Consider the following 13,076-nt stretch of genomic DNA (forward strand, 5'->3'; position numbering starts at 1 on the left):
CGGTTCCCCATTTTGACTGCAACTGATTTTCATGAAGAAATCTGAGAATGGATGGCAACAAGTACCTGTGGATAAACTGAGGGCTGTGGCCTTTCCAGGTGTATCAGTTGCAGCAGGAAGAGGCCACATGGTGCAGCCCTGAAAACATCCATCCTCCTGTGCTCTATATTAATAACCCTGAGCAATAGCTTAACTCTGCCTTTTGGGCAGGGGAGAGCTACTTACAGGAGAAGAAAGAGTTATAGAAAATACTTGGAACATACTCAAAGATTATTTTAGTGGTATAAAAAACAACAATTATGTTGTGCTAGTCAGTTGCAGATTGAATACTTCTCCTTTGATTAAAGATGTACAGGAAGACCTGGCCAAATATTAGTGAGATCAACTGTTTCTTTCAGTAATTTCCCACTTGGCAGCACAGCATTCCTGACATGTCCTGTCTGTCGGAGGACAACTGTTTGGTAAGAACCGAACTGACTTCATATTCAAGTTTCTGGACTCCACACACATATCAACAATTAATTGTAACGTTAAATTTACAGCAAGAAAAAGCACAACATGCACCGAATTTAAAGTAACTGGAGTGCACTTGCAAACTTTCATGCCAGTTTTTCCTAACAGATGCTGAAGTTTTGCCACTGCATTATTAATGTTTGTTTCAGCAAAAAGATGCTGTTCAGTTGGCTGTGGTTGAAACTCACGTCCCTGCAAGCAGCTCACGAATGAGCACATCAGAGAGCAATTTGACAGCTCACTTTTGGGAGTTACAACATGTCAATGATTTTGGTGAATGAAAATGCAGTCAACTCAGTTGTCCACAGGCTAATCATTTAACTGCATGTTAGCTCTATGAAAAGCCACATGACACTGCAGCATGGATTCCTGAACTCTGCTTGTGCTGACTGACTGAGATCAACCTGTTCCACGCCTGCTGTCATCTGCTGCTCATCTTCCATGATGCCACCCCTCTATCTGCTTCACTTAATTAGCCATCTGCTTATACCGACCAAATTACTGTACCTCAAAGGCAGACTGCAGGAAGGCCAATCACCTTAATTCATTCCACCACTGCAGTTGGGGTTTGCTGGGTGGAGAAGACAGCTGTAGCCCTTTCTCTATTCCTACCCCCAGCAATCAGCAGAAGAGGAACTCCAACTGGGAAATGGCAGAGAAATCTTTGCTTGGTTGCTCTCTGCCTTTCTCTGTGTCACAGACACTTTTTGGGCCTGGAAACCACCTGCAAAATCTCACCAGTCTTCGGAGAGCAAGCAACAGAGAGAGCGATAAGGAGAGGTAAAGTCCCGAGCTTGCAAATCAGAATCCAACTAATAGGAAGTGTTTTGAACCTCTTGGGGAGAAAGAAGGGGAGAGGTTTATTCAGTGAGAACCACTAAGGTGCTCAAGAGGGGACCAGGCCCAGCTTTACAACAGGACTAGGGCTGCCGAGTCCCACAGTGCTGGGGCCATCCCACAACCCGGTGCCCTGCTCGGAGCCTCTCAAGCTGAAGCCCCATGTGATGGGCAAACCTCAACTGCTGTTTAACCTGGAGTACGAAAGGGAAAACAAGCCTCCAACACACCTCATGCTTATATGTCAGGGGTGTATGCTGTGCTAAAGGAATCATATGTCTATTTCTATCTTGGCTTCTCATAAAAACAAGGGGCTGGAGCAGCCTGGCTCGTACACACTAAGTGCGTCGGCCGCGGCGGAGGGGCCGGCCCTACAGCCGGGAGCCGTCCGGTGCTTACTAGCGCTTCTCCGCCCGTTCCCAGTGCGTGCGAGCGGCCCTGGCCCAGCAGCGCTCCCGGTCCGCCGCCTCCGGAACCCTTCACGCCGCGGCTCTGCAGCCAACAGGTCTTACCGGAGGAGCCGGGGCCAGGCCCGGCTCCACAGCGCCCTCCCCGCGGGCCGCCGCTCCTTACCCAGCTTGGTGCCTGGGTTTCGCCCCGCCATGGCCCGCGCTGCCGGCGGCTCTCCGGCCCGGCGGGGCGGGCAGAGCTCGGCCTCACCGGTCCCGCCCCGCACGGGCAGGAAGCGGCGGGGGGGCGGGCCTGCTGCAGCCGCCGGGCACGGCGCTCCCCCGCCGTCACCGCGTTAGTGCCGAGCACGGCGTTGGGGAGCTGGCGGTAACGAAGCACCCAAGCCCTACGCCTACCGCCGCCCCTCAGCCTCCGCGGGGCGAGACCGCTGCCGTGCGGCAGGAGCTGCTGTAGGATATTCCGTTCCTTTAAGGATAAATAACACCCGAACTGCCTTCTTGATGATAAGGAGTCCAGGCAGCTTCACATTCCTTCGAGTCGAACCTTCAAATAGAAACTAGTGTTACACGTACGTGCCACAGGCTCTGTAACTTACTGGCCTTGTAAAACTTTCTCATAACACCTGGAAAATTAAAGTTCAGTAACAAAGCCACTGACAACATCACAGCCTTTTTTCACCAGAGTTGTGAAGACACAAACTCGCATGAAAAAAGTATTACATATTGTTAATATTCTCATTTAGGTAATACATCTTGCAATTTCAGCCGTCTTTTCTCAGTGCTAGCAAAGAAACCACGAACTCAAGACAGCATCCTGTAAAGCAGCAAATGGTCACAGCTCTGAAATCTGAGGATGCTATTCAAGTCTCTGTGGAATGCTAAACAGCCTACTTGAAATATGCCACAAAGACTAGAGCCTGCAGTAAGTTACGCGAGGTGTGTGAATTTCTTGTTTAAACATCCTTCAGCTTGTAAAACAAACAGCTTCTAGGCTGAAATAGATTGGAAATAAGGCTGACACAATTAGCTGTATATCAGAGGGTTGCAAGTTGTTTGGTTTTAAAATTCAAATAGGTATCTGCAAACTAATTTTGGAATAGTGTCTGTGAAGTAACATAGCCTCAACACTACTGTACTAAGAAACAAAGATTCATGGGATCATTCTTTGTTTTCCTTCTTACTTCCCCCATTCCAGCAGTTGGGAGGTGGAAGTGACCTCTGCCGACCACCCAAGTCCAAGCACCTGCTGAAGCAGGCTCAAGATGCAGCAGGTTCCCCACGGCCACATCCAGTTGGGCTTTGAGTATCTTTAAGATGAGAGACTTCATCACCTTCCTAAGTAATCTGTTCCAGTATTTGACTGCCCCTCACAAGTGAAAAGCATTTTCTCATGTTCAGACATAGCTGCCCACATTTCAATTTATACCTCAATTTTCAAATGTTAACCTTCAATTTTCTAGGATGATAGCATTATTGTACTCTTAGGGGAAAAAAAGATCCAGAAGAACATTAAGGACAAATATGAGCATGAAAAATAAAAAGGCATATGAATAAATATACCTCTGTATTACTTTTCTTTCTTTACAGAATGCATCACGTAAACCTTTCAGCATAACATTAAAGAAAATGACAAGTGAAAGAATGGCAATACTTTCTTTAATGAAGAAAATATGATGTGTAATCTTGAAAGAGTAAGTTTCTTATCCACTCTGGAGGACTAAACCCAAGTGCTATACAGACTCCTAGCCAACCTCTGAGATTTTCAGGTACAACCAAGTACTTCAGGCAGCATGTTTAATTTAGGAGTTTTCACTGGTTTTGATTTTAGAGACTCACATTTACATTCAAACTTTAAAGAATAAAAAGACACAAAGCTTACAGATTAAAGAACTTGCCACAGTCTGTACCAACACTAAAACATTCTTATTGCTTTCCCTCTGTATAGTAGAAACCCAGGATGCTAGAAAAGATTCCATTACTTTTTCATTCCATGAACCCCACGCTCAACAGCAAGATACGAGTTTTGAGAGGCATTTTATTAAGACAACTGAAAACAAACATTCAGAAGCAGCGTACAATGAAACAAAACCCGAACCAAACACATTAAGTACATAATCCATTCTTTTCAACTAAAGCCAAATTTTCCAACTTTAAAGAAAAAAAAAAAGGGGGGGGTAAAAGCCATTGTTTCTCCTCTCCATAATAAAAAAAACCCCCCCACACTACAATGAGTCTAATTGAAATTGGAGAGACTGGAGCTTGGCTTGCACACTTCTTTGAAAAGACAGTAGGCAGTTATGCTAAGAAGATAGCAGAACTCTACTACTTGTCTTTTTCTTTTTTATTGTTTGGATATTCAGTTCTTACAGACAACACCTAGCCAGTTCCACCGCATTCTCATCAATTACTGCCCATCTTTGCCTCATGTAGAGAGCACACTCTGGAAGGCTGCTGTTTATCACCGGTCACTGGATTTAGTCTCGTATGTCCGTATGTCACGTAACGGTTGCAATAATCAGGCCTTAACTTCAGGAGTTGAGCTGTACACTGTATCTGAGTTTTCAGAGGCAAGATCTTCTGCAATTAAGTAAAAAGGGTGTTATTTAATTCTATCTTAGATATATAAACCAATGAAATATTACAGGGTTTGCTTAAACACCAGTTCAGTTTATTTTCCCATTTAACCTGATGCAGTTATTCTACCCCACCTGTTCGGTCTGCTCAGTTCTAGTCACTAGTATGACACTTACCACATGGTCATTTTATAGAATCATAGAATCATAGAATCGTAAGGGTTGGAAAGGACCTTAAGATCATCTAGTTCCAACCCCCCTGCCATGGGCAGGGACACCTTGCCCTAAACCACGTGGTCCAAGGCTCTGTCCAACCTGGCCTTGAACACCGCCAGGGATGGAGCATCCACAACCTCCCTGGGCAACCCATTCCAGTGCTTCATCACCCTCACTGTAAAGAACTTCTTCCTTATATCTAGTCTAAACTTCCCCTGTTTAAGTTTGAACCCATTACCCCTTGTCCTACCACTACAGTCCCTAAGGAAGAGTCCCTCCCCAGCATCCTTGTAGACCCCCTTCAGATACTGGAAGGCTGCTATGAGGTCACCACGCAGCCTTCTCTTCTCCAGGCTGAACAGCCCCAACTCTCTCAGCCTGTCTTCATACGGGAGGTACTCCAGCCCTCTTATCATCCTCGTGGCCCTCCTCTGGACTCGCTCCACAGCTCCATGTCCTTTTTATGTTGAGGACACCAGAACTGTACACAGTACTCCAAGTGAGGTCTCACGAGAGCAGAGTAGAGGGGCAGGATCACCTCCTTCGACCTGCTGGTCATGCTTCTTTTGATGCAGCCCAGGATACGGTTGGCTTTCTGGGCTGCAAGCGCACACTGCCGGCTCATGTTAAGCTTCTCGTCAACCAACACCCCCAAGTCCTTTTCTGCAGGGCTGCTCTGAATCTCTTCTCTGCCCAGCCTGTAGCAGTGCCTGGGATTGCCCCGATCCAGGTGTAGGACCTTACACTTGGCTTGGTTAAACTTCATAAGGTTGGCATCGGCCCACCTCACAAGCATGTCAAGGTCCCTCTGGATGGCATCCCTTCCCTCCAGCGTATCAACCGAACCACACAGCTTGGTGTCGTCGGCAAACTTGCTGAGGGCACACTCAATCCCACTGTCCACGTCGCCGACAAAGATGTTGAACAGGACCGGTCCCAACACCGATCGCTGAGGGACACCACTCGTTACAGGTTTCTAACTGGACATCGAGCCATTTACCACAACTCTTTGCGTGCGGCCATCGTTTTCAGGAAAACGTATTCAAAGATCTTTTGAGAAGAGTGAAAAATGCCAGAAGGTACCTGGGAAAAACTACCTCTTCTATACTAACAAATGCCACTATCTTTTAACGCTTAGCAGAGTTGAAGCTGGCAGTTCAGTGCATTACCTATTTCCTCCTCTGCAGTTCCTGGAAGGGTGGTCCTTGCTTTTGCTGCTTCTGCATTCTCCTCTTCTGTAGAGAGGAGGGAGAAATAACAGTCAATACCTTCAGTTCCCCCCCAAAACTTAATGGGGGGGGATCCACTTAATTTAGTTAAATTTTAGATTCTTATCTCTAAAACTTCTAAAAAGCAGTATCTCATATTTCTTTGTTTTAAACATACATCAGACTGTTTGCTTGAATATCCACAAAGTGTCTATATTCAGTAAGCTTACAGGCTTGAAGTTAATTGCTTAAATGACATCTACAAAACTAAATCCTTAAATCTAACAGATTTGAGTGGATATAGAAACCCTCAGAAGACAGTTCAGTTACTGTATGAAATTCAATGATGTTTATCACTTATGACAGATATTAGTTAAAAAGTGCACACAGAGCAGCCAAGTTTTACCAGGAACAAGCAGACACTTACCAGGAACTACACACTTCCAAAGACCATAGGTTTTTCCTACTGTTGTTTGCCACAGTCTTAGTGTACCATCCTCAGAGCCACTTGCATATAGTTCCCCATCAGGGCTAAATCTCACACAGTGAATTGGACCAAAGTGTCCTTTGTAAGATTCTGTAAGAGAACACATCAAGACCATTCATTCCACGTTTTAGCCAACAACTGAAATTATTACGTAAAAATGATTAGAAGAGGGGGAGAAATACTGGGAGGAGAGGACATTTTCTCAGTATTTAACTTCTGATGCAAACCAAAGCTTTTACTAATTGGTATTTAAGTGCTCTCTAATTTAGCTAACATATGAATGTTTTCTTGCAGGTGCTTATTTATTTAAGGCAAAACTATAAAGCAAGCCAGGACCACAGAGTACATCTGCTCCGTTCTTTCAACCATTCACTCTGCACACACAGAATTTTAAAGGAGGGCAGGATCAATAAACAAACTTCAAATTTATTTTTTTTTTAAACATATTTGGCCAACATTACCAAGAACACAAATATATCGCATTTTTCATAAAAGTAGTTGCAACTCATTAGACATACCTAATGAATGCTATGACACTTTAGGCTTGCTACTGCAGCAATACAGAATGACTTTCTTTTAAGTACGTGTAAAAAGCTTTTTAATGCAGGCTTTAATTAGTTCTAGAAGAATAACATTAGGTATACCGAGATAAGGTATATTATCAGTTAAGCATTTTTTCCTTTCATCCTCTTGCACAGCATGCAAGACTGAGACCTTATTTGAGTACAAGTTTCATTTATTAGTCATTATTTCATTACTCTAATATGCATTTCAGAAGTCATTTTTGATTACAGAAGATAAACGTACCTAATTCTTCTCCTGTATTATAGTCATACTTATAGAGTTTAAAATCTTCACCACCTGCAACCAAACATTCTTTCGCAGGGTGAAGTGATGCAGAGTTGATTGTAGCAGGTGCTTCAAATGATTTAATCTGCTCTAGACTGTGGGAGAAAAGCTTGTTACCAAAGTTCATTAAAAAAAAAAAAAAACAAACTAATATTGAGAGCAAAGAAACTGTGATACTACTAACCACAACTGCTTTTAAGAAAAATAGGATACATCGCCCCTTGCCCAAGTTTCTGAAGTAAGTTTTAATACTTGCAAATCATGCTCATCAAGTTAGGAACAAGTTCAGAATAAGCAAAATAAAAGCTCACACATTCAGAATTACTTTCTGGAATATGTTTAAGTGTGTAACTTGCTTTCTTAAGACATCATAGAGATGTATAAATAATTAAGTTCTCTGAAAAGCATTGAACTGAACCCTGGATGAAACTTTAACTACAATTACAATTAGTGTGAAATATGAAAATGGCACCAAACCTTTACAGTCTAGCACCTTGTAGACAGCTAGGGTTCACTGTTTAAGAAGAGGGTAGCTGTTTCACACTCTGCCTCCGACAGAGATGTTGAACAAAGATGTCCACTAATGCCAGTTCTGACAACTTGGTGATTTTGGCCTTGTACAATCAGTTTTTACTCACAACCAAGCCCATTACTCAACCCGTGAAAACTCTGTGGTTTGGACTCACGTTTCTGCACTATGAAAAGCAATAGTCTTCCCATAGGTTATCACAAGTATCTGCCCTTCTGGAACGTACTCCATGCTGCTCACTGACATTGCAACATTTAGTGCCTTCACTTCTGTCATAGTACTCCGGTCCCAGAGGCTTAAGAGGAAACAAAAAAGGAAAAACCCTTTCAGATTACTTCAGCAATGGCAAGATTTGGATCAAAAAAGCCACCTAACAAAGAATGTGGTTTGATTCCACAGGTAATTCAGATTTTCAGTGGCATTCTTCTCTTTGTTCTCACTGAAGCAAAGTTTTCAGACATGCTTACTTTAAAATACTTTTACTTTTGAAGCTTAATGCAACAATATTAAATGGTACACATAACACTTAACTACTCAAGAATTCTCTTAGAGATTAAAAATCTTGTCATAAGTCTCCTGATCAGTACAGCTTTCTAGAAGCAAGGCTTGAAGATTCCATTCTGCCTTTTTATTTCACAAGGCAAAGGGGCACTAATGTCAATTTATACAAAGAACAGAAATTAATTCAAGATAATGAAATTTTCTATGTAGGGGTGCAAGAGCTATCTAACTAGGAAAGAAATGAAATTGTTCTGCTACGACAAGTTAAGAATCTTCATTCATTAGCTGACTGCCACATTTCTATTTCTACAATCAGAGAAAAGTAAACAAGACTAGGCTCTTGTCTATCTTGAACTCTAGGAAATTGAAAAGAACTGGAGCTGAAAAGAAGACCATGGGGAAATTGCATCAGCGACTTCACAGTCCCATCCTTCCTTCCACAAAGCAGAAAAGACCATTCTATTTCACCCTCATTTGTGCCACAAATATAAGAATGGTGAATCAGCTAAGCATGAAATGACACTGGGCTTAAACCATGACATCCTATCAGCCAGAAAGCTGAGGCACATCTTCCATCTTTTCTGGAGAGCAGAGTTTGACAACAGGTCTTTGTCAATTCATCTCCTCAGCAGCCAGGCTTGTCTAGGCTTCAGTGCATCTACCGATTGGGCATAAAGTAAACTTACAAACCACTTCATCATGACTGGATGTTCCATCTTATAAAAACACTAAAGCCTACTCAACTTATCAGCACAGCAGAGAAAGACAGCTATGTCTACTAGCAGTGCACTGTTTCCAGATACTCTTCCCAGTCTTTTATCCCAGTGACTGGTTAGTCCATGCCTTGTGCATCTTTCAAGGTTGGATTGCAAGAAACAAGGGAGCAATACCTCAGCGTAATGTGTACGCACAAGACCTCATCTATAAATTCATCTTTTCTATGATTATGAAAAGCAAATTTATTACACTATACAGTTCTCAAAGACCACCTCTTCTTATCAGGGAGGACATGCTTATGGGGTAAATTAGAACTACCACGACTTATGCCTCTAACATCAGAAGATGTTAGATTAGGCATGCAGCTATAATAATCTAGGATCAAATAACCTGTGTTACTTATCTTTACCAAAAACCATACCTATCTTCTCACATAGATTATGACAGTAAATAGAAGTGAGCGTCTTAGAAAGCTGAAAGTTACTTTTTCTTACCGGACAGTTTTATCATCAGCTGAAAGAATCTGTTTGTCATCACTGCTCCATAAAGCCTTTTTGATGCCAGAAGTATGTCCACTGACAACATCAGGTTCTTAAAATAAAGTCAAATATTTTAATACATGTAAGAAAATGAAATAAATTTCATGCAGCAGTTTGGGAGCTTTCTTACGCTATATGGATTTCCATGTACTAGAAACTGTAAAATTACTCCAAGCACTTATGACTTTATTCATAGATCTTATTCCAGGAACGGGATAATTGTAAACTGGGTATCTGATCACCTAAATTTAAAAAGCTTCACTAGTTTAACTAGTCAGGGTTCTCTAGCTTCATATCAATCATTAGTAGTTCAGTATCAAAATGAATTTAAACACACATAAATATGTGGACTCTTTTTTCTTTAAGATAAATTTTAATTAATTAGACCTACTGTTAATGAGTGTGTTGAGCTGAAACATGCTAACCTGGAAATCTATTATAAACTCTAATTCACTTGTAAAAATGTAAACTTAGAACATAGAGATTATCATACTATAGCGAAAAGATATAGACACTACATTTGTAACACAATCCTCAACTTTGTCTCTTGTGATTCATAACAGAAAGTAGCTCTTGATTTCAGAACTTTTATTTAACTCAACCCAAAAACCAGTTCTAAAAAGCACTCACCCGCTTCTGGCTTGCTCAAGTCGTAGATACGCAACAGTTTATCTTGTCCACCTGTTAACAGATAATTGCTATCCTGAAACAGAAGTTATAAAGGGTCAACTCTATTTTGAATCACAATATCAGCCTTCATCCGTGAATCTTATAGTAACAGCATCTAACAGACTTATTATTACATTTAAGCTACAATGTTAAAAGCTAGAAGTAGCACACTAGATTGTTTGCCCGTTAAGATAAACGCATAAAAAGTAGAAAAGCAACTAATAGCAAAACATACTCCAGAGTTTACTTCCCTGGAGGATATGGTATATAAGTTTTTCATACCTGTGTAAAATCCACACTTTTGACAATGTGTTTGTGAGCCAATGTGATTAGTTCATCGCCTGACACAGCATCCCACACTTTGCTAAACAGCAAGAGAAAACGTTTATGTTTTAGTAGCACCAGGACAAATCAACCTGGACAGTCAGATTAGATGGTGAGCAATCTTCTCTGACATCATGATAACATTTTATCATAAATCCTACATTCTTATAAGATATGACCCAGTCAATTAAAACACATGTTTTTACTAAAGCTTTTTTGCACTATCCCACAATTTTTCGTTATCCTCTTCTTCAGGATAATGCAGACTAATTAACATCTTAGTTTTAAGACAAAGGCAGTTTTTCTCTCCAACTTTATTAATAGAGATTAACCTCTACTAACACAATTCAACTTGCCAAATACTAATACAGGCTGCAAATGAACAAGAAAAAAAAAAAAAAAAAATCTAAGAAATAATCCACTAGAATTTTCACAAGTTTTCCTATAATAATCACAGAATGGTTTGGGTTGGAAGGGACCTTAAAGACCATCTAGTCCCATCCCCCTGCCATGGGCAGGGACACCTTCCACTAGACCAGGTTGCTCATCCAACCTGGCAATAATAAAAATAAGCTAACTGGTAGAAGCAAAATAAAAATCATCCTTTCAATTCTACCCCAACTACAGCGCCAGAGATTAGAACCATACACAAATATTATTATAGCAAACTGGTATGGTAATTAAGTATATTTATTAAAAAGCAGTCATAGTTATTCATCGCAATGGAATTAACTGTAGCTGCTTTCAGGAACCTAAAAGTCTAAGTTTTAATTTGGCTAGCCATAAATAAGCTAACAATTACTAAAGAAAAACAAACAGATCAGTAATTTGCTATAGCTATACGTCACCAAAGAGCACTACAGACTAAAATAAAATACGGATTTCAAAGACAGTTAATCACTTACGCTGTAAAATCTGCTGCTGCTGTAGCTGCTTTAGTGGCATCTGTGTTCAAAGTGGCACCCCAAACAGCACCTTTATGACCGAGAAATGTGCCAATCCAGTCTCCTGTGTCGCCCTGACGCAGCATGGGTTTACCATCTTCAAAAAACAAAACCAATATTCAGGTGATGTGATAAAATAAGGAAGCTGTTTACAAAAAAAGACTCCCTTGCACAAGCATAAAGTATGTGGAAATGCCACATACTTTATGAAGCTATTCTTTGGAAAAGAGTTTAGGTGAAGAGCTTAGATATGCAGCTGTACTTGCTTCATGACTCTAAAACTGTACAGACATTAAAATACTACTCCAAATGAGATAAAACTTTTCTTTAGATTTCTGTTAAGGTAGAACGGAGACAGAAAGGAGCGCTTTGTTCCGGTTTTATATTTAGTAGTTTTCTTCAGGCAGGGCAGGTTTATTTTCTTACTTTGTAACAGTATTATCAGACTAACAGTATGCAGAAGTAGGCCTTGTGTTTGTCATCAGATACATTTAAAGCACATATAGAGATTATGTAAAACAGAAACAGAAAGCCTTTCCTGTGAATATATTTTTTTCTGGAAGGCTATCAAAAAGTTGTTCACACAAGAAGATGTAGAACTGAACTGGAAGCCCTCCAGAGCAGAGACGTCCTTTTAAACTCATGACTACATACATAAGATTAACATATTGAATACATAAGATTAACGTATATTTGTATGAAGGGGAAATGCTATTCACAAAAGGAGAAGTATTCTCATGAGAAAGGAGGTGGACTTCTTCATTCTATGACCAGCAAGGCAGCTGCGCTGGTTAAACGGCAGCTCACTCTAAAACCTACAGCTTATGTGCGCAGACAGTAGAAACGGACAGTTTTACAAATAAATCTTTTCGACGCTTACACACACACACCCCCCCAACAGTCTGGATCCAAACTAGGCGCATGCGGGCTTTGACAACCCCCGGCTAACCCGTTAATTAATTAACCACCACGAAAATCAGCTGTGAGTTCCATTTTTCTTCTGGCACCGCCATAACCCAGTACGACCCTACACGCACCACAGTTTCGCTGGACGAGCGGTGCACCCCCGCACGACCTCCTCGGCGAACGCCGGCCTCTGCGACACCCCCCCAGGGAGGCGGTGCGCGGCCTACGAGCAGCGCGGCGGAGGCTCCCCACACTCCCACCCCGGAGGCGAGGGCACCCCCAAAACAAAGGGGCCGCCCGTCCTCGCTCACCCTTGCAGGCGCTGATGAGGAAATAGCCGTAGGGGGTGACACCGCTGAAAGCCAGGTCTACCACGGGCCGCGTGTGCCCGGAGCACGTAAGCGGGGTCTGCCTCATGGCCATGGCGGCGGCGCGGGGCGAGCAAGGGAGAGGCGGCGGCGCGCGCACGGGGCCTGCGGAGGGACACGAGACCCCTCCGGCCGGGCAGGAAACGGCGATCGCGGCGGCGGCGGGGGAGGAAATGACGAGACGGAAACGCCCCGGAGCGGAAGCTGCGCCCGGCGGTGGGCGCGCAGCCGGAACCGCGGTAGGCGCAGGCGCACGGCGGGGCGGGGGTTGGTTCCGGTCCGCGGGGTGGCAGTTGGCGATGAGGGGAGGCGGGCGGTACGAGGGGAGCGCTTCGGTGTCACATCGCCGCCTGCGGAGCCGGTCCTCAGGACAGGGCTCGCTGCTCCTCATCGCTCCGCTGTGCTGACTCTGAGCTCTTCGACAGCGGCTCCCAGCGCGCCCCAGCCTTGCGCTTGGTTCTCAGTAGTCGGGGGTTTCGTATGAAG

At 42.9% G+C, this 13,076-nt stretch overlaps 2 protein-coding genes across 7 annotated transcripts in view; both read right to left on the bottom strand.

Annotated features, from left to right (window-relative positions):
- Positions 1 to 2,142, bottom strand: part of DERA (deoxyribose-phosphate aldolase) — a 54,332-nt gene extending 52,190 nt beyond the window's left edge. For 2 of the 6 annotated variants that reach the window (XM_030478907.1, XM_030478904.1), the window contains exon 1: positions 1,924 to 2,142. In XM_030478907.1, the coding sequence (XP_030334767.1) occupies positions 1,924 to 1,954 (31 nt within the window). In that variant the 5' untranslated portion in view covers positions 1,955 to 2,142. Of the gene's footprint in view, positions 1 to 1,862 lie in introns of all 6 variants that reach the window. The other 4 variants (XR_003990503.1, XM_030478908.1, XM_030478910.1 and 1 more) reach the window with 4 other exon arrangements.
- A 1,255-nt stretch (positions 2,143 to 3,397) lies between these two features.
- Positions 3,398 to 12,799, bottom strand: STRAP (serine/threonine kinase receptor associated protein). The gene is made up of 10 exons (XM_030478903.1): positions 12,534 to 12,799; positions 11,278 to 11,413; positions 10,331 to 10,412; positions 10,010 to 10,082; positions 9,335 to 9,431; positions 7,780 to 7,917; positions 7,052 to 7,188; positions 6,185 to 6,334; positions 5,719 to 5,784; positions 3,398 to 4,337 (listed from the first exon to the last, which is right to left on the bottom strand). Exons 1-10 carry the CDS (start codon positions 12,643 to 12,645, stop codon positions 4,276 to 4,278), a joined length of 1,053 nt encoding a protein of 350 aa, XP_030334763.1. The 5' UTR covers positions 12,646 to 12,799; the 3' UTR covers positions 3,398 to 4,275.
- Positions 12,800 to 13,076: the final 277 nt, after the last annotated feature.

This window comes from Strigops habroptila, chromosome 3, assembly GCF_004027225.2.
Source record: "Strigops habroptila isolate Jane chromosome 3, bStrHab1.2.pri, whole genome shotgun sequence".
In the NCBI taxonomy this organism is placed as follows: Eukaryota; Metazoa; Chordata; class Aves; order Psittaciformes; family Psittacidae; genus Strigops; species Strigops habroptila.

Bases quoted from the DNA above. Each gene is read 5' to 3' on its own strand.
- STRAP (XM_030478903.1), bottom strand. From the start codon at position 12,645: ATGGCCATGAGGCAGACCCCGCTTACGTGCTCCGGGCACACGCGGCCC. The intron at 7,189-7,779 runs GTGAGTCCAAAC...TTTCTCCCACAG, and splicing joins GCTTTTCATAGTGCAGAAAC to TCTAGAGCAGATTAAATCAT. The intron at 4,338-5,718 runs GTAATGCACTGA...ACTTAATTGCAG, and splicing joins AACTGCAGAGGAGGAAATAG to AAGATCTTGCCTCTGAAAAC.